The 24319-nt window shown below is 42.0% G+C and overlaps 1 protein-coding gene across 2 annotated transcripts in view; it reads left to right on the forward strand.

Moving 5' to 3' along the window:
* The first annotated feature begins 7182 nt into the window (after window positions 1-7182).
* NDUFA10 (NADH:ubiquinone oxidoreductase subunit A10) overlaps window positions 7183-24319 on the forward strand; it is a 49460-nt gene continuing 32323 nt past the window's right edge. The window contains exons 1-4 of one of the 2 annotated variants that reach the window (XM_075317456.1): window positions 7183-7310; window positions 19651-19819; window positions 19918-20133; window positions 23793-23879. In XM_075317456.1, the coding sequence (XP_075173571.1) occupies window positions 7248-7310; window positions 19651-19819; window positions 19918-20133; window positions 23793-23879 (535 nt within the window). In that variant the 5' untranslated portion in view covers window positions 7183-7247. The remainder of the gene's footprint in view (window positions 7311-19650; window positions 19820-19917; window positions 20134-23792; window positions 23880-24319) is intronic. The other variant, XM_075317457.1, reaches the window with a different exon arrangement.

Raw genomic sequence — 24319 nt, forward strand, 5'->3', positions numbered from 1 at the left:
CTGCTTTACACGTGTCAATTTCACATACGATCTCGTATGCGATGTGACACCCTCCCATCGTATATGCGGCACATTCAAATTGTTGACCGTGTCGCACAAACGATTAATTCCCGTCACACGTACTTACCTTCCATACGACCTCGATGTGGGCGGCGAACATCCACTTCCTGGAGTGCGAGGGACGTTCGGCGTCACAGCGACATCACACGGCAGCCGGCCAATAGAAGCGGAGGGGCGGAGATGAGCGGGACGCAAACATCCCGCCCACCTCCTTCCTTCCGCATTGCCGGCGGGACGCAGGTAAGCTGATTTCATCGTTCCCGGTGTGTCACACACAGCGATGTGTGCTACCTCGGGAACATTGAACAACCGGACGTTCAATTTTTAGTAATTGAACGACGTGCATGCGATTAACGTTTTGACGTTCAATCGCAATCGCACGGAGGTTTCACACGCTAAAATATCACTAACAATGCCGAATGTGCGTCACTTACGACGTGACCCTGCCGACACATCGCTAGATATATTGTAGCGTGTAAAGCCCGCTTAAGGGTGCAATCTGACAGCTGTATTATTCTAATGACGATCGTGTCACAGTGCTCAGACTGGCCGGTGGCTCTCCTGACCCGAGCTTGACAGTATATATTTCTATCCAGCTCTCATGCTCAGGTCAGGAGAGCCACCGGTCAGTCTGAACACTGAGATGCGATTGTCATCTGAGTTATACGGCCGTCTTACTGCACCCAAAGTTCGTTATCTGGCTGAGTTGTCTGCAAAAATGTTACCAATCCTATAGAGCCGCTCCTGATGTGTCTCTCTATTCTCAAAGTTAGAGATAGCAGAAGGGGTTGTACACAGATATACAGTTTCTAGAGGGGAGAATTATCTACAGTCTTAGGGAAGGCTGAGAAAACAGACTATAAAAAACATCAGCTAGGGGAACAGCCAACAAGTCATTAATTCCATGTCAAAAGTCTCCATAGCCTTAAAGAAGTTCTCTACTATGCTAACAAATTTCTTTTAATTACCTCTAAATCCCCCCCATCCTTTCATTTTGCCTCTTTTCTATGTTTTTGATGCCCTATACCACACTTCTGGTTCCCAAGCTCCAGTTCTGATGTATATATGTCATGGTCCATTCCACTCCAGTCCTCTCTTACTACATTTCCTATCATGTTTTGCACTTGGCTCTAAGCTAGCAATTATAAGGCCCCCTCAAAACTGTATCTAAACCCTTCCTTCATCAATTATTGTGTCTGTTCTTTAACAACAATCAGTTCAAGAAAAGAAAAAATAATTATAGCCCTTCTGCGTAGTGGTGCTCAAGAAGGATGCAATTCCATATAATGGTCAAATAAAATTTCGACCAGCATATGATTTGAGCTATCCATAGGATAGGTCACCAATATTAGATGTTTAATGTTTAGTGGACTCTTGAATATGAGCTGTTGTGCACTACTCAGCAGTGTCTGCTACACATTGAATGGAGCCACCGCTAGAGGTTAATACAGCTGAGATCACACTACTGGTCTCCTAAGGAGAGGTCAGTAATATCTTGTGATCAGACAACCCCTTTAAAGGGAATCTGTCAGCTGTTTTTTTGCTATGTTATCTGAGGATAGCATGATGTAGGGGGTTAAAAAAATCAACTATGCCTCTCTTATCAGGTTGTGTGCTGTTGTTTACCTAAACTGAAGGCTTTATCACCTAGTGATTATCATTGCTTGACATCAATGGTCACACGCACAGCAGGACAGCACGCTCCCTCCTGTGATTGGTACCTCGCTGTCAATGTACAATTTCTATAGACAGCATGGTGTGGGCAGCGGCAGCTCTCTCAGCTCTGCTGCTTTGCTAAATCTAAGAGCTCTAATTGTATCAGAACAGCTGTACCCAGTAATCTAAGTGATACATCATTGGCTTCAGGGTCTCTTTGCCTACATCATGCTGCTCTCAGATGAGGTAGCAAAAACCTGCTGACATATTCACTTTAAGTCTGAACAACTTATCACTATGGTCTATTTTTTATGGATTTATTCACAAATAGTCCACAGTATTAAGCTACAAATTAGATCGCTGTCGGTCAAACTATTGTCCGGTTGAAAGCAATCACTCCCCCGTCCTTGTGCATCGGAAGGCTCAACCGTCTGTTATTATTTTCTCTATAACAGTCTCTGCCAAATCATCCGGATGAACAGTCCTCTTTACTTGCTACAGTATCTCTCTGGAGACAATAATAATATGTATCACTTTGATTACTAATGTAAACCAAATACCCGTGGTCTAAATGTTCATAATCCACTAATACTAGAACAAGCCGTTTTCTTTAGGGATGCTGGCGACAATCAGTCTAATAGGTTGTCTATGGCTTATGAGAGATAACTCTGACAGCAACTGACACCTTTTGTAAATTATTTAAGAAGCTGAAGTGATGCCTCAGTCCCAGGACCATCTTCAGGTTACAAAACTACATGTATTGTAACTGCCACCAACACATATTTTCCATTCATATGAAACAAAGGATACAAAACCTATTAGTCGCTGAAGAGCTACAGTCAATGTTAAATATTAAAAAGCAATACACAACATCATTCATCATTCAAAAGAATGATTGCAAATTTGTCAGAAAGAAGGTAAAGGGATCACTTTAAAAGACTTTATATCAAGAATGAAGTATACATTTCTTTAGTTGCTAGAGGTGGGATCTGAATAAAAATGTGCTATATTTTAAAATATTTTGTCATAAGCCTTTTGTTCATCCTTGTAAAAAAACGGAAGCATTGAAGGATAACGAGTAACTTTAAATGAGGAAGACTGAAGAGGGTCCACGAAAATCTACTGGTATAGTATAAATGTCTCCAAAAAAAGCCAAAATTAGTAGAGAGGAGTAAAAGATTTAGATGTTTGGGAGTTTTGTGTAAATTAGTTAAGGATTTTTTATTAAGATTGTTTTTTCACGACCTGTGATTTGACCCGCTTGCTCACGCCCCCTGGGCGAAGGGATATGGGATCTGCCCTACACATAGGGACCAAAGTATATTTTTTACAACATTTTATGGTTTATTTGTGGTGCATTGCGCTCTTTAGTACTAATTGTGCACATATTGATAATTGGTTTTTTTTTGCATGCCCCTTGACATATTAACTTGAATATTGCCATACCATTTGATCCTCTCTGAATTTGGAACAGGCCCCTGCTTTTGTTCCCCTGATGTAAGACACTCTTGCTTTCATATATTTTATATGACCTCTGGTTGCTTTGCTTGCCTTAGTCAGTATTTTGACATAGGCATTCCAATTTAACTGTTGTCAGATGCAGTGCAAAATCAGTACTTACCAAAAATTCCTGCAGCTCCTTTAATGTTGCTGTAAAACTCTTGGCTGCCTCCCTGACCAATTCTTCTCTTTTAATCATTTTTTTCAGGAATGTCCAGTTCTAGGTAATGTCTGTCACACAGTGACTACTGGTGTTCTGCCAGGTACACGGGAACCCCCGGCGAGTTCTGAAACACACAGGATACATGACACAAGGGTGGACCCTGGCGCTAGGGAAAGGAGAGCAGGGTCACCTCCTAAACTTACCTGAGGCGGATCCCTGCACTCTCTTACATCCCTATACGAGTTGTTTTACCCCGTCATCGATCATGTGCCTATCCCTGTCTTTCCCTGCCCTCAGCCCTGCATAGTACGCAGGGAAGCGACAATGCTAGTCCTGAGCTAGGTTAAAGACACAGAAAGGATTAGACTGATGGGGAAAATAAACAGCAATCATATAAAGCAGTCCACATGACAAGAGGTAATTATGAGGAACAGACCAGAGGAGCAAAATCAAAAAGGACTAAGGAAGCGAAAAACGCAACACAGCAAATGTCCTCTGATTGGCTTCCTGGTCCTCAGCTCACAGGTTCCCTCTAGAGACAAGCTAAGAAGAAACTATCACTGGCGATTACCTGGGCTGAGAGAGAAGTCTTTATAGCAGAGGCAATTACCAATACAGAACAGCTTCCTATAGCTTTCATTCAGAGTTCAGGAGACCAGAGGATCTACTTAACCCTAGCAGGGTAAGGGAGAATCTGCACAGCCAGCAGTATTAACCTGAGCAAGTGTGTATAAAGCCCTGCTTTATACACGGGGCTTTATACAGTTTGGACAACTGCAAACTCTGTGAGATGTTCAGAGCTTGGGCTTTATTTTTTTTTTTTTTTTTAATAACCTAAACCTGCTTTATTCTTCTCCACAACTTTATCCCTGACTTTTCTGGTGTGTTCCTTGGTTTTCATGATACCACTTGATCCCTAATGTTCTCAAACAAACCTTTGAGGCTTATAATTATGAGAATAAATTGCACACAGGTGGATTCAATTTAGTAATAAGTTGACCTCTGAAGGCAATTGGTATTTTAATTGGATTTTATTTTGGGTATCAGACTACAGGGGCCTGAATACAAATAATGTCACAAGTTTCAGATTTATAAAATCATGTGTAATTTTTTTTACACTTCACAAATGATTGCTACTTTGTGTTGGTAAAGCACAACAAATCCCAATCAAATACGTTTACGTTTGCGGGTGTAACATGAAAAAAAGTGGAAAAAATACTTTTTTAAGGCACTGTAAGAGTGGCCATTTTTTAACACAACCACATCCTCAAATATAAGAGTGGGTTCATAACTATGCAACACCATTATTTTAGGTTTATTTTCCACATGAAAATTATTTTAGTTTGTTTCTCAATGGATTTGTACACATTATGAGTGACAGGAAAGATAGAAAAAGTCCTGAAATTATTCTTGTAGATATTTTTTTTTTACACGACAAAATTTGGCATTTTAACAGTAGACTTTTAAATATTCATTGCATGTTATACCTATATCATGATGGGCAGCAAAGTGGCTCAGTGGTTAGTACTGTTTCTTTGCAGGACTGGGGTCCTGGGTTCAAATCCAACCAAGAACCAGGAGTTTATATGTTCTCCCTGTGTTTGGCTGGTTTCCTCCCACACTCCAAAGACATACTGATAGGGACCTTAGATTGTGAGCCCCAATGGGGACTGTGGTGATGATGTCTGTAAAGCGCTGTAGAATTAATGGTGCTATGTAAGTGAGCAAAATAAATAAATAATCACAGAGACAGGGTTTTTGGCATTTTATAAAAGAAGGAGAAAAAATTGAGATGTTTTTATGAACAACTTACTTCCATCTAGACAGCTAAGTATAAAGGGATATCGACTTTGGTTCCTTTTTTACTCTCCTGAAAGTAAGGGCTCATTCAGACCAGCGTATAATCAGTCCTTGTATTATCTGTATGCAAGATGGTTAGATGGGTAGCAGGCAGACAGCATATTCACCTGAAGTTAATATATTAGGTCACATGAACGTTTTTACACACACAGATGGTCTGTGTGTAAAAAATCAGAGCATGCAGTACTTTGATCTGTACTGGCATCAACCCCATATAATTACCCTGTTTGCCACCACACCAGGGCAAGGTGAAAAGCCGAGTACAGAGCCACAATTTTCACATCTAATAGATTCTGCACTTCAAGGGGGACTGCGGGCTGCTATTATTAGCCTAGGAGGGGCCAAATAACCATAGCCCTTCCCACTCTAATAATACCAGCCCCCAATTGTCTGCCGTCCCTTGGCTGGTTTTGAAAAATGGGGAGGGAACCCCATGCCGTTTTTTTTCCCATCATTTTTTTTTCAAATAATTTAAAAAATCAGAGTGGGAGCCCCTCTTTTTTACAAAACCAGCCAAGGTACAGCTGACGGTTAGGGGGGACCCCATGTCATTTTGTTTTCTTAAATTATTAACTCTGCTAAATAGCTGTACTATCTATCTATCTATCATTTCTATTATCTATCTCTTTCTACTGTATTATCGAGATCTCTCTCTCTATTCTCTATCTATTAGCTATCTAGCTCTCATATTTCTGGGTTTGCACATTTTTTACACATAAAAAACATTGATTTCAGCGGTATCATGCATTTTTTCTGGTACCGGTCACAATGATGTCACATGCACGGCACACGGATGGCCATACGGATGTCCAAAATGGACCATGTAACACATGCATTTTTTACCCAAACGTGTGAGAGAGGCCTAACACCGCACCAAACCTCTTTTCTTTTTAGTAAATGGAGTCAATAAGTCTCCAAACATGGAGCTACATTTGGGAGCATATCATAAAGAAATGTGCATTATTCACGCCTAGAGAGGGGAGATGGCAAATTGTTATTCTTTGCCTACAATAAACAAATATAATCAACTCATTCAATTGGTAAAGTTGGTTATTTTTGCAGGAATAACTTTTTTTCAGCCTATGGTACTGTACTAGATTAAAATAATAAGGCTGCTTGCCCATGATCAGGGTTCAGAGCGTTTTGGATGCAGCATGTTATCACTGTGTCTAAACCGCTGTGTTGTACAGTACAAGCACAGTGGATGCATTTAGAGAAATCTCCTGCCCACTGTGCTTGTTTTTCCTGCAGCAATAACTGACCTGTGGTGCGGCCTCCTGAGCTGCAGCATGTCAATTTATGTTGCGCAGCCGTGAGTGTTCTCCAAAGGGAGAACAGAGAGATAGACCGTAGCCGATCGAACACTAATCGTGGGCAGAGACGCTACGGACAGCACTCACGACCCCACAGTAGAGGACACGCTGTGTCTAGATCGTGGGCATACAGCCTTAAAAACCATCACTCAGCCTCCACAGCTCCACTGCTGCATTTTTGCTGCTCGTTTTATTCTTGTTGATCGGCTGCAGCGTTGATGTCCCAACTGCAGCCAATCACTGAGCTTGGTGACTGTCTATGGAGATGCCGCGAGATGCTGAGCTCAGTGGTTTGCTGCAGTGACAAAGGCTACACCAAACCTATGGAAATGCTGCACTTATCACGTTATCAGACTAAAAAAAAATCATCAATAAATTCCAAAAACAGCAGCAATAACTATAATAAGTAGATTTGTCATCTGCAGAATCTATTTTCTAGTGATTTCACCATTTAAATTGCAAAAAAATTAAAATCTACTAAAAATCTGCTGAATTTCTGCAGGAAAAGCCGCAGAATGTGCTGTTTAGTGTGACCGTGCCACGAGTGATTTTTCACTGCAGAAAATCTGCACCCAACAAGCCCTGTGTCAGAGGTTTGCACAGACAGGCAGCAGCGTGGACAGCCTGTGACGTCACTTTCGTGCGTCGGTTCTTGTGAGGATCCCGGCGCAGGTTGTCCCGGGAAGGGCAGAGACATGTTCGGGAGGACGGTGCTTCGGGGCCTGTCCGGTACCGGGAGAACCGGCATCCTGTGCGTGGTGAGAACTGGTCCGGGAGTGATCGGTGCTGAGTGTGGAGATGATGTGTGCAGGCAGTGCACAGGCCGCGTCTCTGACAGATGTCCCCGGGACTGTGCTGCAGCCTCCAGTGCTGTGTATCTACGGACATCTCCAAACTCCTCACTGTGACTGCAGCAGCCGCATTAAAATTACATCCAGGCATAGTGATCGGGGCTGCACTGTATACACGTATAGCTGTCACTGTGATCGGGGCTGCACTGTATACAGGTATAGCTGTCATTGTGATCGGGGCTGCACTGTATACACGCATAGCTGTCACTGTGATCGGGGCTGTACTGTATACAGGTATAGCTGTCATTGTGATCGGGGCTGCACTGTATACAGGTATAGCTGTCACTGTGATCGGGGCTGCACTGTATACAGGTATAGCTGTCACTGTGATCGGGGCTGCACTGTATACAGGTATAGCTGTCATTGTGATCGGGGCTGCACTGTATACACATATAGCTGTCACTGTGATCGGGGCTGTACTGTATACAGGTATAGCTGTCATTGTGATCGGGGCTGCACTGTATACACGCATAGCTGTCACTGTGATCGGGGCTGTACTGTATACAGGTATAGCTGTCACTGTGATCGGGGCTGTACTGTATACAGGTATAGCTGTCAGTGTGATCGGAGCTGTACTGTATACAGGTATAGCTGTCACTGTGATCGGGGCTGCACTGTATACAGGTATAGCTGTCATTGTGATCGGGGCTGCACTGTATACAGGTATAGCTGTCACTGTGATCGGGGCTGCACTGTATACAGGTATAGCTGTCATTGTGATCGGGGCTGCACTGTATACACATATAGCTGTCACTGTGATCGGGGCTGTACTGTATACAGGTATAGCTGTCATTGTGATCGGGGCTGCACTGTATACACGCATAGCTGTCACTGTGATCGGGGCTGCACTGTATACAGGTATAGCTGTCAGTGTGATCGGAGCTGTACTGTATACAGGTATAGCTGTCAGTGTGATCGGAGCTGTACTGTATACAGGTATAGCTGTCACTGATTGGGGCTGTACTGTATACACATATAGCTGTCACTGTGATCGGGGCTGCACTGTATACAGGTATAGCTGTCATTGTGATCGGGGCTGCACTGTATACACGCATAGCTGTCACTGTGATCGGGGCTGTACTGTATACAGGTATAGCTGTCACTGTGATCGGGGCTGCACTGTATACACGCATAGCTGTCACTGTGATCGGGGCTGTACTGTATACAGGTATAGCTGTCACTGTGATTGGGGCTGCACTGTATACAGGTATAGCTGTCACTGTGATCGGGGCTGCACTGTATACAGGTATAGCTGTCATTGTGATCGGGGCTGCACTGTATACACGCATAGCTGTCACTGTGATTGGGGCTGTACTGTATACAGGTATAGCTGTCACTGTGATTGGGGCTGTACTGTATACAGGTATAGCTGTCACTGATTGGGGCTGTACTGTATACACGTATAGCTGTCACTGTGATCGGGGCTGCACTGTATACAGGTATAGCTGTCACTGTGATCGGGGCTGTACTGTATACACATATAGCTGTCACTGTGATTGGGGCTGCACTGTATACACATATAGCTGTCATTGTGATTGGGGCTGCACTGTATACACATATAGCTGTCACTGTGATCGGAGCTGTACTGTATACACGTATAACTGTTAGCTGTTGCTATGATCTCACTAATTAGTGGGAGTCCTCTGTGTATATTGACTAGTGTTACTGATTAGTGAGAGTCCTCTGTATAGTGACCAGTGTTACTGATTAGTGAGAGTCCTCTGTATAGTGACCAGTGTTACTGATTAGTGAGAGTCCTCTGTATAGTGACCAGTGTTACTGATTAGTGAGAGTCCTCTGTATAGTGACCAGTGTTACTGATTAGTGAGAGTCCTCTGTATAGTGACCAGTGTTACTGATTAGTGAGAGTCCTCTGTATAGTGTCCAGTGTTACTGATTAGTGAGAGTCCTCTGTATAGTGTCCAGTGTTACTGATTAGTGAGGGTCCTCTGTATAGTGACCAGTGTTACTGATTACTGAGAGTCCTCTGTATAGTGACCAGTGTTACTGATTAGTAAGGGTCCTCTGTATAGTGACCAGTGTTACTGATTAGTGAGAGTCCTCTGTATAGTGACCAGTGTTACTGATTAGTGAGGGTCCTCTGTATATTGACCAGTGTTACTGATTATTGAGGGTCCTCTGTATAGTGTCCAGTGTTACTGATTAGTGAGGGTCCTCTGTATAGTGTCCAGTGTTACTGATTATTGAGGGTCCTCTGTATATAGACCAGTGTTACTGATTAGTGAAGGTCCTTTGTATAGTGACCAGTGTTACTGATTAGTGAGAGTCGTCTGTATATAGACCAGTGTTACTGATTAGTGAGAGTCCTCTGTATAGTGACCAGTGTTACTGATTACTGAGAGTCCTCTGTATAGTGACCAGTGTTACTGATTAGTAAGGGTCCTCTGTATAGTGACCAGTGTTACTGATTAGTGAGGGTCCTCTGTATAGTGTCCAGTGTTACTGATTAGTGAGGGTCCTCTGTATAGTGTCCAGTGTTACTGAGTATTGAGGGTCCTCTGTATAGTGTCCAGTGTTACTGATTATTGAGGGTCCTCTGTATAGTGTCCAGTGTTACTGATTATTGAGGGTCCTCTGTATAGTGACCAGTGTTACGGATTAGTGAGGGTCCTCTGTATAGTGTCCAGTGTTACTGATTAGTGAGGGTCCTCTGTATAGTGACCAGTGTAACTGACTAGTAAGGGTCCTCTGTATAGTGTCCAGTGTTACTGATTAGTGAGGGTCCTCTGTATAGTGTCCAGTGTTACTGATTAGTGAGGGTCCTTTGTATAGTGACCAGTGTTACTGATTAGTGAGAGTCCTTTGTATAGTGACCAGTGTTACTGATTAGTGAGAGTCCTTTGTATAGTGACCAGTGTTACTGATTAGTGAGAGTCCTCTGTATAGTGACCAGTGTTACTGATTAGTGAGGGTCCTCTGTATAGTGACCAGTGTTACTGATTAGTGAGGGTCCTCTGTATAGTGACCAGAGTTACTGATTAGTGAGAGTCCTCTGTATAGGGACCAGTGTTACTGATTAGTGAAGGTCCTCTGTATAGTGTCCAGTGTTACTGATTAGTGAGGGTACTCTGTATATTGACCAGTGTTACTGATTATTGAGGGTCCTCTGTATAGTGACCAGTGTTACTGACTAGTAAGGGTCCTTTGTATAGTGACCAGTGTTACTGATTAGTGAGGGTCCTTTGTATAGTGACCAGTGTTACTGATTAGTGAGGGTCCTCTGTATAGTGTCCAGTGTTACTGACTAGTAAGGGTCCTTTGTATAGTGACCAGTGTTACTGATTAGTGAGGGTCCTTTGTATAGTGTCCAGTGTTACTGATTAGTGAGGGTCCTTTGTATAGTGACCAGTGTTACTGATTAGTGAGGGTCCTCTGTATAGTGACCAGTGTTACTGATTAGTGAGGGTCCTCTGTATAGTGACCAGTGTTACTGATTAGTGAGGGTCCTTTGTATACAGACCAGTGTTACTGATTAGTGAAGGTCCTTTGTATAGTGTCCAGTGTTACTGACTAGTAAGGGTCCTTTGTATAGTGACCAGTGTTACTGATTAGTGAGGGTCCTCTGTATAGTGACCAGTGTTACTGATTAGTGAGGGTCCTCTGTATAGTGACCAGTGTTACTGATTAGTGAAGGTCCTTTGTATAGTGACCAGTGTTACTGATTAGTGAAGGTCCTTTGTATAGTGACCAGTGTTACTGATTAGTGAGGGTCCTCTGTATAGTGACCAGTGTTACTGATTAGTGAAGGTCCTTTGTATAGTGACCAGTGTTACTGATTAGTGAAGGTCCTTTGTATAGTGACCAGTGTTACTGATTAGTGAAGGTCCTTTGTATAGTGACCAGTGTTACTGATTAGTGAAGGTCCTTTGTATAGTGACCAGTGTTACTGATTAGTGAGGGTCCTCTGTATAGTGTCCAGTGTTACTGATTAGTGAAGGTCCTTTGTATAGTGTCTAGTGTTACTGATTAGTGAAGGTCCTTTGTACACAGACCAGTGTTACTGATTAGTGAGGGTCCTCTGTATAGTGTCCAGTGTTACTGATTAGTGAAGGTCCTTTGTATAGTGACCAGTGTTACTGATTAGTGAAGGTCCTTTGTATAGTGACCAGTGTTACTGATTAGTGAAGGTCCTTTGTATACAGACCAGTGTTACTGATTAGAGAAGGTCCTTTGTATAGTGACCAGTGTTACTGATTAGTGAAGGTCCTTTGTATAGTGTCCAGTGTTACTGATTAGTGAAGGTCCTTTGTATACAGACCAGTGTTACTGATTAGTGAAGGTCCTTTGTATAGTGTCCAGTGTTACTGATTAGTGAAGGTCCTTTGTATACAGACCAGTGTTACTGATTAGTGAAGGTCCTTTGTATAGTGACCAGTGTTACTGATTAGTGAGGGTCCTTTGTATAGTGACCAGTGTTACTGATTAGTGAAGGTCCTTTGTATAGTGACCAGTGTTACTGATTATTGAGGGTCCTCTGTATAGTGACCAGTGTTACTGACAAGTAAGGGTCCTTTGTATAGTGACCAGTGTTACTGATTAGTGAGGGTCCTTTGTATAGTGACCAGTGTTACTGATTAGTGAGGGTCCTCTGTATAGTGTCCAGTGTTACTGATTAGTGAAGGTCCTTTGTATACAGACCAGTGTTACTGATTAGTGAAGGTCCTTTGTATAGTGTCCAGTGTTACTGATTAGTGAAGGTCCTTTGTATACAGACCAGTGTTACTGATTAGTGAAGGTCCTTTGTATAGTGACCAGTGTTACTGATTAGTGAGGGTCCTTTGTATAGTGACCAGTGTTACTGATTAGTGAAGGTCCTTTGTATACAGACCAGTGTTACTGATTAGTGAAGGTCCTTTGTATAGTGACCAGTGTTACTGATTATTGAGGGTCCTCTGTATAGTGACCAGTGTTACTGACTAGTAAGGGTCCTTTGTATAGTGACCAGTGTTACTGATTAGTGAGGGTCCTTTGTATAGTGACCAGTGTTACTGATTAGTGAAGGTCCTTTGTATAGTGTCCAGTGTTACTGATTAGTGAAGGTCCTTTGTATACAGACCAGTGTTACTGATTAGTGAAGGTCCTTTGTATAGTGACCAGTGTTACTGATTAGTGAGGGTCCTTTGTATAGTGACCAGTGTTACTGATTAGTGAAGGTCCTTTGTATAGTGACCAGTGTTACTGATTAGTGAAGGTCCTTTGTATAGTGACCAGTGTTACTGATTAGTGAGGGTCCTTTGTATACAGACCAGTGTTACTGATTAGTGAAGGTCCTTTGTATACAGACCAGTGTTACTGATTAGTGAAGGTCCTTTGTATAGTGACCAGTGTTACTGATTAGTGAGGGTCCTTTGTATAGTGACCAGTGTTACTGATTAGTGAAGGTCCTTTGTAAATTGACCAGTGTTACTGATTATTGAGGGTCCTCTGTATAGTGACCAGTGTTACTGACTAGTAAGGGTCCTTTGTATAGTGACCAGTGTTACTGATTAGTGAGGGTCCTTTGTATAGTGACCAGTGTTACTGATTAGTGAGGGTCCTCTGTATAGTGTCCAGTGTTACTGACTAGTAAGGGTCCTTTGTATAGTGACCAGTGTTACTGATTAGTGAGGGTCCTTTGTATAGTGTCCAGTGTTACTGATTAGTGAGGGTCCTTTGTATAGTGACCAGTGTTACTGATTAGTGAGGGTCCTCTGTATAGTGACCAGTGTTACTGATTAGTGAGGGTCCTCTGTATAGTGTCCAGTGTTACTGATTAGTGAAGGTCCTTTGTATAGTGACCAGTGTTACTGATTAGTGAAGGTCCTTTGTATAGTGACCAGTGTTACTGATTAGTGAAGGTCCTTTGTATAGTGTCCAGTGTTACTGATTAGTGAAGGTCCTTTGTATACAGACCAGTGTTACTGATTAGTGAAGGTCCTTTGTATAGTGTCCAGTGTTACTGATTAGTGAAGGTCCTTTGTATACAGACCAGTGTTACTGATTAGTGAAGGTCCTTTGTATAGTGACCAGTGTTACTGATTAGTGAGGGTCCTTTGTATAGTGACCAGTGTTACTGATTAGTGAAGGTCCTTTGTATAGTGACCAGTGTTACTGATTAGTGAAGGTCCTTTGTATACAGACCAGTGTTACTGATTAGTGAAGGTCCTTTGTATAGTGACCAGTGTTACTGATTAGTGAGGGTCCTTTGTATAGTGACCAGTGTTACTGATTAGTGAAGGTCCTTTGTATAGTGACCAGTGTTACTGATTATTGAGGGTCCTCTGTATAGTGACCAGTGTTACTGACTAGTAAGGGTCCTTTGTATAGTGACCAGTGTTACTGATTAGTGAGGGTCCTTTGTATAGTGACCAGTGTTACTGATTAGTGAGGGTCCTCTGTATAGTGTCCAGTGTTACTGATTAGTGAAGGTCCTTTGTATACAGACCAGTGTTACTGATTACTGAAGGTCCTTTGTATAGTGTCCAGTGTTACTGATTAGTGAAGGTCCTTTGTATACAGACCAGTGTTACTGATTAGTGAAGGTCCTTTGTATAGTGACCAGTGTTACTGATTAGTGAGGGTCCTTTGTATAGTGACCAGTGTTACTGATTAGTGAAGGTCCTTTGTATACAGACCAGTGTTACTGATTAGTGAAGGTCCTTTGTATAGTGACCAGTGTTACTGATTATTGAGGGTCCTCTGTATAGTGACCAGTGTTACTGACTAGTAAGGGTCCTTTGTATAGTGACCAGTGTTACTGATTAGTGAGGGTCCTTTGTATAGTGACCAGTGTTACTGATTAGTGAAGGTCCTTTGTATAGTGTCCAGTGTTACTGATTAGTGAAGGTCCTTTGTATACAGACCAGTGTTACTGATTAGTGAAGGTCCTTTGTATAGTGACCAGTGTTACTGATTAGTGAGGGTCCTTTGTATAGTGACCAGTGTTACTGATTAGTGAAGGTCCTTTGTATAGTGACCAGTGTTACTGATTAGTGAAGGTCCTTTGTATACAGACCAGTGTTACTGATTAGTGAAGGTCCTTTGTATAGTGACCAGTGTTACTGATTAGTGAGGGTCCTTTGTATAGTGACCAGTGTTACTGATTAGTGAAGGTCCTTTGTATATTGACCAGTGTTACTGATTATTGAGGGTCCTCTGTATAGTGACCAGTGTTACTGACTAGTAAGGGTCCTTTGTATAGTGACCAGTGTTACTGATTAGTGAGGGTCCTTTGTATAGTGACCAGTGTTACTGATTAGTGAGGGTCCTCTGTATAGTGTCCAGTGTTACTGACTAGTAAGGGTCCTTTGTATAGTGACCAGTGTTACTGATTAGTGAGGGTCCTTTGTATAGTGTCCAGTGTTACTGATTAGTGAGGGTCCTTTGTATAGTGACCAGTGTTACTGATTAGTGAGGGTCCTCTGTATAGTGACCAGTGTTACTGATTAGTGAGGGTCCTCTGTATAGTGACCAGTGTTACTGATTAGTGAGGGTCCTTTGTATACAGACCAGTGTTACTGATTAGTGAAGGTCCTTTGTATAGTGTCCAGTGTTACTGACTAGTAAGGGTCCTTTGTATAGTGACCAGTGTTACTGATTAGTGAGGGTCCTTTGTATAGTGACCAGTGTTACTGATTAGTGAGGGTCCTCTGTATAGTGACCAGTGTTACTGATTAGTGAGGGTCCTCTGTATAGTGACCAGTGTTACTGATTAGTGAAGGTCCTTTGTATAGTGACCAGTGTTACTGATTAGTGAAGGTCCTTTGTATAGTGACCAGTGTTACTGATTAGTGAGGGTCCTTTGTATAGTGACCAGTGTTACTGATTAGTGAAGGTCCTTTGTATAGTGACCAGTGTTACTGATTAGTGAAGGTCCTTTGTATAGTGACCAGTGTTACTGATTAGTGAGGGTCCTCTGTATAGTGTCCAGTGTTACTGATTAGTGAAGGTCCTTTGTATAGTGTCCAGTGTTACTGATTAGTGAAGGTCCTTTGTATAGTGTCCAGTGTTACTGATTAGTGAAGGTCCTTTGTATACAGACCAGTGTTACTGATTAGTGAAGGTCCTTTGTATACAGACCAATGTTACTGATTAGTGAAGGTCCTTTGTATAGTGACCAGTGTTACTGATTAGTGAGGGTCCTTTGTATAGTGACCAGTGTTACTGATTAGTGAGGGTCCTTTGTATAGTGACCAGTGTTACTGATTAGTGAAGGTCCTTTGTATACAGACCAGTGTTACTGATTAGTGAAGGTCCTTTGTATACAGACCAGTGTTACTGATTAGTGAGGGTCCTTTGCATAGTGACCAGTGTTACTGATTAGTGAGGGTCCTTTGTATAGTGACCAGTGTTACTGATTAGTGAAGGTCCTTTGTATAGTGTCCAGTGTTACTGATTAGTGAAGGTCCTTTGTATACAGACCAGTGTTACTGATTAGTGAAGGTCCTTTGTATAGTGACCAGTGTTACTGATTAGTGAGGGTCCTTTGTATAGTGACCAGTGTTACTGATTAGTGAAGGTCCTTTGTATAGTGACCAGTGTTACTGATTAGTGAAGGTCCTTTGTATACAGACCAGTGTTACTGATTAGTGAAGGTCCTTTGTATAGTGACCAGTGTTACTGATTAGTGAGGGTCCTTTGTATAGTGACCAGTGTTACTGATTAGTGAAGGTCCTTTGTATATTGACCAGTGTTACTGATTGAGGGTCCTCTGTATAGTGACCAGTGTTACTGACTAGTAAGGGTCCTTTGTATAGTGACCAGTGTTACTGATTAGTGAGGGTCCTTTGTATAGTGACCAGTGTTACTGATTAGTGAGGGTCCTCTGTATAGTGTCCAGTGTTACTGACTAGTAAGGGTCCTTTGTATAGTGACCAGTGTTACTGATTAGTGAGGGTCCTTTGTATAGTGACCAGTGTTACTGATTAGTGAGGGTCCTCTGTATAGTGACCAGTGTTACTGATTAGTGAGGGTCCTCTGTATAGTGACCAGTGTTACTGATTAGTGAAGGTCCTTTGTATAGTGACCAGTGTTACTGATTAGTGAAGGTCCTTTGTATAGTGACCAGTGTTACTGATTAGTGAGGGTCCTTTGTATAGTGACCAGTGTTACTGATTAGTGAAGGTCCTTTGTATAGTGACCAGTGTTACTGATTAGTGAAGGTCCTTTGTATAGTGACCAGTGTTACTGATTAGTGAGGGTCCTCTGTATAGTGTCCAGTGTTACTGATTAGTGAAGGTCCTTTGTATAGTGTCCAGTGTTACTGATTAGTGAAGGTCCTTTGTATAGTGTCCAGTGTTACTGATTAGTGAAGGTCCTTTGTATACAGACCAGTGTTACTGATTAGTGAAGGTCCTTTGTATACAGACCAATGTTACTGATTAGTGAAGGTCCTTTGTATAGTGACCAGTGTTACTGATTAGTGAGGGTCCTTTGTATAGTGACCAGTGTTACTGATTAGTGAGGGTCCTTTGTATAGTGACCAGTGTTACTGATTAGTGAAGGTCCTTTGTATACAGACCAGTGTTACTGATTAGTGAAGGTCCTTTGTATACAGACCAGTGTTACTGATTAGTGAGGGTCCTTTGCATAGTGACCAGTGTTACTGATTAGTGAGGGTCCTTTGTATAGTGACCAGTGTTACTGATTAGTGAAGGTCCTTTGTATAGTGTCCAGTGTTACTGATTAGTGAAGGTCCTTTGTATACAGACCAGTGTTACTGATTAGTGAAGGTCCTTTGTATAGTGACCAGTGTTACTGATTAGTGAGGGTCCTTTGTATAGTGACCAGTGTTACTGATTAGTGAAGGTCCTTTGTATAGTGACCAGTGTTACTGATTAGTGAAGGTCCTTTGTATACAGACCAGTGTTACTGATTAGTGAAGGTCCTTTGTATAGTGACCAGTGTTACTGATTAGTGAGGGTCCTTTGTATAGTGACCAGTGTTACTGATTAGTGAAGGTCCTTTGTATATTGACCAGTGTTACTGATTGAGGGTCCTCTGTATAGTGACCAGTGTTACTGACTAGTAAGGGTCCTTTGTATAGTGACCAGTGTTACTGATTAGTGAGGGTCCTTTGTATAGTGACCAGTGTTACTGATTAGTGAGGGTCCTCTGTATAGTGTCCAGTGTTACTGACTAGTAAGGGTCCTTTGTATAGTGACCAGTGTTACTGATTAGTGAGGGTCCTTTGTATAGTGTCCAGTGTTACTGATTAGTGAGGGTCCTTTGTATAGTGACCAGTGTTACTGATTAGTGAGGGTCCTCTGTATAGTGACCAGTGTTACTGATTAGTGAGGGTCCTCTGTATAGTGACCAGTGTTACTGATTAGTGAGGGTCCTTTGTATACAGACCAGTGTTACTGAATAGTGAAGGTCCTTTGTTTGGTGTCCAGTGTTACTGACTAGTAAGGGTCCTTTGTATAGTGACCAGTGTTACTGATTAGTGAGGGTCCTTTGTATAGTGACCAGTGTTACTGATTAGTGAGGGTCCTCTGTATAGTGACCAGTGTTACTGATTAGTGAGGGTCCTCTGTATAGTGACCAGTGTTACTGATTAGTGAAGGTCCTTTGTATAGTGACCAGTGTTACTGATTAGTGAAGGTCCTTTGTATAGTGACCAGTGTTACTGATTAGTGAGGGTCCTTTGTATAGTGACCAATGTTACTGATTAGTGAAGGTCCTTTGTATAGTGACCAGTGTTACTGATTAGTGAAGGTCCTTTGTATAGTGACCAGTGTTACTGATTAGTGAGGGTCCTCTGTATAGTGTCCAGTGTTACTGATTAGTGAAGGTCCTTTGTATAGTGTCCAGTGTTACTGATTAGTGAAGGTCCTTTGTATAGTGTCCAGTGTTACTGATTGGTGAAGGTCCTTTGTATAGTGACCAGTGTTACTGATTAGTGAAGGTCCTTTGTATACAGACCAGTGTTACTGATTAGTGAAGGTCCTTTGTATACAGACCAGTGTTACTGATTAGTGAGGGTCCTTTGCATAGTGACCAGTGTTACTGATTAGTGAGGGTCCTTTGTATAGTGACCAGTGTTACTGATTAGTGAGGGTCCTTTGTATAGTGACCAGTGTTACTGATTAGTGAAGGTCCTTTGTATACAGACCAGTGTTACTGATTAGTGAAGCTCCTTTGTATAGTGACCAGTGTTACTGATTAGTGAAGGTCCTTTGTATAGTGACCAGTGTTACTGATTAGTGAGGGTCCTTTGTATAGTGACCAGTGTTACTGATTAGTGAAGGTCCTTTGTATAGTGACCAGTGTTACTGATTAGTGAAGGTCCTTTGTATACAGACCAGTGTTACTGATTAGTGAAGGTCCTTTGTATAGTGACCAGTGTTACTGATTAGTGAAGGTCCTTTGTATAGTGACCAGTGTTACTGATTAGTGAAGGTCCTTTGTATAGTGACCAGTGTTACTGATTAGTGAAGGTCCTTTGTATAGTGACCAGTGTTACTGATTAGTGAAGGTCCTTTGTATAGTGACCAGTGTTACTGATTAGTGAAGGTCCTTTGTATAGTGACCAGTGTTACTGATTAGTGAAGGTCCTTCGTATAGTGACCAGTGTTACTGATTAGTGAAGGTCCTTTGTATAGTGACCAGTGTAACTGATTAGTGAAGGTCCTTTGTATAGTGACCAGTGTTACTGATTAGTGAAGGTCCTTTGTATAGTGACCAGTGTTACTGATTAGTGAAGGTCCTTTGTATAGTGACCAGTGTTACTGATTAGTGAAGGTCCTTTGTATAGTGACCAGTGTTACTGATTAGTGAAGGTCCTTTGTATACAGACCAGTGTTACTGATTAGTGAAGGTCCTTTGTATAGTGACCAGTGTTACTGATTAGTGAAGGTCCTTTGTATAGTGACCAGTGTTACTGATTAGTGAAGGTCCTTTGTATAGTGACCAGTGTTACTGATTAGTGAAGGTCCTTTGTATACAGACCAGTGTTACTGATTAGTGAAGGTCCTTTGTATAGTGACCAGTGTTACTGATTAGTGAAGGTCCTTTGTATAGTGACCAGTGTTACTGATTAGTGAAGGTCCTTTGTATAGTGACCAGTGTTACTGATTTGAAGTCCTCCTATCACTTTATGCTGCTAATGTCACTATGGATTTCACACTTTGCAACTCATGGATGAAATGTGCAGCAATTCCATAGAATTTCCACAGCAAAGTCTGCAACATCTGAAAAACCCTTAAATAATTCTCGACTTCTTCCTTTTCGTTTGGGTTTAACACAGGCCCGGCTCCATGTGAGCTCACGACACGGTCTGCAATATGGCTACCTGGCCTACATGCTGGGGGAGAGGACCACCAAGCGGTTTGGGCCAAACAGCAAAATCGTCACCGTTGATGGAAACTTGGCTTCTGGCAAAGGCAAACTTGCTCAAGCCCTGGCAGAAAAATTAGGTGAGATGAGAGCGAATGGTTGCAGTTTGCTTCTTGATCAGATTCTGCTTAAGTAATGACATTGTCCTCTGTCTTTTGATTTCTCTCTATTTGCCCAGGTATGAAATATATGCCGGAAGCTGATCAGAACTATATAAACAAAATCACAGGTCATACGGACATCCTGCCGGACAAGTTCTCCGGCCTCTACAGTCTGAAGAAATTCTATGAGGACCCTAAATGCTCAGATGGAAACTCGTACCGCCTGCAAATCTGGTTGTACAGTATGCGCATGCTGCAGTATGCTGATGCCCTGAATCATCTGCTGAGCACAGGTACTGAAAAGGTATCATTTTCCCCCCTTCTCTAGGTGGGATGTAATAGTATGTCCTACATCGGTCCCCATGTATGGAGCGGGCTCAGTAGTCTGCATTATATATGACAAATGCCGACTGTAGTACACAGCCTGTAACTGCAGCATCCAGAGCTAGCTCCTATGGCTGCTGTCTAACCCTTTAAATCCTGCTGTCTACCACAAACATGATGTGATGGGGTGCCGGTGGGTTGTCGTGACTAAAAGCCCCCATTGCTGCCACTTTTTATCCGCCTGTGATTGCTGTATATCAAACAGGTGATCCAATGACCATGAGCTCATGCCCCCTCAGGTCGAAATAAATAAATACATTTCAAATCGCCCCCCCTTTTCTAGGTATTACTAAGTCTGTAACAGGCTGATGTCAAAATATAGAATTAATTAAACCATGAGGTTTAATGGAGGAGAAAAATAAGGTTGAAATGCCAGAACTTCCTTTTTTTGGGGGGTGGGGATGCACCCCTACATAGGAAAAATATAATAAGCAGTAACAACGTTGTATGTATCCCAGGAATGGTATCAAGTAGAGCTCCGTTGATGAGGAAAACAAAAGTGTTCAATTTGACCAGCAAAAAAAAATAAAAATCCTCTAATTGGTTATAGCCCTTGGAAAGGAGAGGATAAAATGAAAGTGCAAAAATGAAAATTGGCTGCAGAGGAAAAGGGTTTTCTTATGAAGGCAATCTATTCCACCACAATCTACAGAATAGCAGTACCCAGTCCACTGTAGATAAATATCTGTCAGTGATTGCTTCCCTTCTCCCTGTTACTGATAGCAGGATTTTAAAGGGTTACTATCCTAACATATAGTAGGTATAATAATAATAATTTATTACATTTAATTATTTAATTAATATTATCGAATACCTCCAATTAGAAATGTTCTATAGTTCTCCTGATATAGCCATGTCTCATACCTCATGTGCACGGCATTACAGCAGCTTGGGTACTCATGGTTATGACCATGAGAAACTAACTGTGACGATATGAGAGGGGTGGGAGAACCTCCGCATTGGATCGTGTTTCACAAATGTCTGATTTCGTCCTTATTTAGACTTTTTATGGTACCGGAAGAAGTTCCCATGTGTCAGATTACGTGTGTTGTTACTTTGTGGCGGTTATATATTTATAGAGCATACTATAAGTGGAATAGAACTTTACACTATATGTAGATTTTATGTATAAAATAACCGATTTAAGTTCCATATAATTGATACTTAGAAAATGATGTTTCTTGTGAAAGGCATTCTTAATTAGGGCAATTGACGTCGGGGACCATCAGTCTTTGTCTGCAGCTGATGTCTGGAGCAAAGCTGAAAAAAAGGCCTATAATAATAGGAGGTCATAGTCCAAACAAAAATCCAATAAAGAAAGCGACTCCTATCAATAGTATGTAAACCAAATTATTCTTTATTAAGTGAACAGAAAAAAATAATACATAAATCACAGTTAGTAGGGGAGTGAAATTTAATGCTGAAAAAAAAAGTATGATTACACATAAGACACAAATCAATGGCATGGGTAGTAGCAATAATGATATACAGAACATGTAACAAAGATTGCTCAAATCTGTAAGGTATCAGTGGAGAAGGTGTATGGTACCACTAGTAAATAAACACATAAATTGAATGAAATTTAATTTGATAAAGGACCGGCTAATCAGTATTGACATAACAGTAAGGCTTGCACTAATGTCCAAATGGTATAAAGGTGCTACTATGCAAAAAGATATAAATTAGCATTCAAATGCAAAGTATGAAAGGACTGTGCAAATCCATAATAATCCTATGCAGTAAGGACAGAACACATCTCTAAAATGTTCATGCACAGAAAGTAGTTCAAATATGGAGAGAAAAGGGTTAATAAACCGCGCTGCCGTAGAAAGGAGGATCCATGTAGAAGGAATGATTTTATTTGTCTACGCGTTTCAAAGCCTTAGGGCTTCTTCCCCAGGACAAATCATATACCAAGAAAGTACAACACACCATCAGTTATGAGCCAAACTGTGCCCCTTGACTCACGTTTCGCATCCTGCTTTTTCAGAAGGGCTGTGCTGAACCAGTAGGATTATTCTGTAACTGCTCTAGGCACTTTATCCTTTTTACATTCCTTTCATACTCTGCATTTCAATGCTAATTCATATCTTTTTGCATAGTAGCACCTATGTAACATTAGGACATTCCTCTATTAACTTGTATATTAAGTATGTATTTATTTCTCTATCGCTTCATTGGGGGGCACAGAATACCATTGGTGTATGCTGCTGGCTCTAGGAGGCTGACACTATGCTGTAGAAAAAAAGTTGGCTCCTCCCCACTAGTATACACCCACCGACCGGAGTAGAGGTGATCAGTTTATGCTTAGTGTCCCCGAGGAGGTGGACACACAGGGCTACTTTCAGCCCCTCAGGTTTGTATTGTTGTGTTTTATTAATGTTTTCCCTTATTCCCCTTCGTTCTCTTTAGGCAGTCAGTTCCCTTTTAGCCTCACTCTGGTGTGGTAAATAGCCATGGCTCTGTTAGCCTCTGTTTGTCCTTGCACCCATCTCTACCAGGTGGTTTAGTTTTTCGCTCATTCTTACACGTTCGCCAACGAAATATCAAGGCGGGTCAATCCGATCCTCTCGGCCTTGACCTGTCGCTGACAGTCTTCTTAGATTCTCCAGTTTCCTTTGGGCGCATATTCCAAAGAGGAGAGAGCACGTTCTCTGGCTCTCCTACTCTCTTCTTCTAAACCTAGGGTCTACCATCTTTGGACGTGTACTCCACTAAGGTTAGAGTGCCTTCTCTGGTACTCCGACTCTCTTCTCCTACATTTAGGGTCTCCTAAGGCATAGCTGCTGGGTTTCTCTCTTCAGCTTCTCAGCTGTTTTTTACTTAACTAACAACTCCCCTTTCATGGTATTCACAGGACCCATCTTATCTTTTTTCCCGGCAGCATACACCTAGCCGGAAAGGGTTCTTTACAGTGTCCAGCAACAGGTTCCAGTCAGGGAATCTTGTCTCTGCTATTCCTATTTTCAGGTCCCTCTCTTCCCACCCTTCGGGACTGCTTTAGGACCTCCCATGGTCTCCTGTGTCCCCCAACAAAGCGATAAAGAAAAGAAGATTTTGGGTACTCACCGTAAAGTCTATTTCTCTGAGCATTCATTGGGGACACAACAGCACCCGCCCCTTTTTTGATTCTTCAGTGGATCCAGTCTGATCTGGGATTCAGGTTTCTCTTCCTATTGCTTTTACACTAACTGATCACCTCAGTTCCGGTCGGTGGGTGTATAGTAATGGGGAGGAGCCAACTGTTTTTTCTAGAGCATAGTGTCAGCGGCATACACCCATGGTTTCCTGTGTCCCCCAATGAAGGCTCCGAGAGAGATTTTACGGTGAGTACCCAAAATCGTCTTTTTTTCTGTTCATTTAATAAAGAATATTTGGTTTATTTATTGTTGCAGTCGCTTTCTTTATTGGATTTTTGGTCTCTGGAGCAGCCTGCAGTGAAAAGGGGTTCTCCAATGCAATCATTTGTAGAATGTTCTAGTAAGCTTTTTTTTTTTTTTTTTTTTTAAAGAATGGACTAGTTTAATAAAAGTGGAAATAACTGTAGTGTTTGCCTTTTCGTCTTTAGGTCAGGGGGTGGTTTTGGAGCGCTCCGTGTTCAGTGATTACGTTTTCCTTGACGCCATGTACAAAAGCAAATACATCCGAAAACAATGTAAGTAGATTCCAGCTAAAGTCTGCTTCTGTCTGCCTCAATATTTTCATGTAATGTTTATGTGTGGAATTCCGGTTATCTTCAGCAGACTGGTAAGTATTGCCCCTTTTATTTATAGGGTTATCTGTACATGAAAATGTTCCTAGGAAGCTCTAGGTACTGCAGGATAGATCCCTATTCTGTCGTCATATGAAGCACCAAAATGTGTTTTATCCTTGTGCCGATTAAGCTCTGAAGTGCATGGGTCGGCGTATAGGTGCACTTGCAGTCCTCGGCACCGCTGCCGCTTGTTGCTTGACAATGGAGACAGAGATTTAGGCCTAAGACACACAGCATGAAAATCGGAGCGAGTGGAATGCGATAAAACATCACATTCCACTCGGACCAATATTAGCCTGTGTGTCAGCACCCATGAGCGATTATTTTCTCAGCCCTAAACG

The sequence above is a fragment of the Anomaloglossus baeobatrachus genome, chromosome 7, assembly GCF_048569485.1.
Source record: "Anomaloglossus baeobatrachus isolate aAnoBae1 chromosome 7, aAnoBae1.hap1, whole genome shotgun sequence".
NCBI lineage: Eukaryota > Metazoa > Chordata > Amphibia > Anura > Aromobatidae > Anomaloglossus > Anomaloglossus baeobatrachus.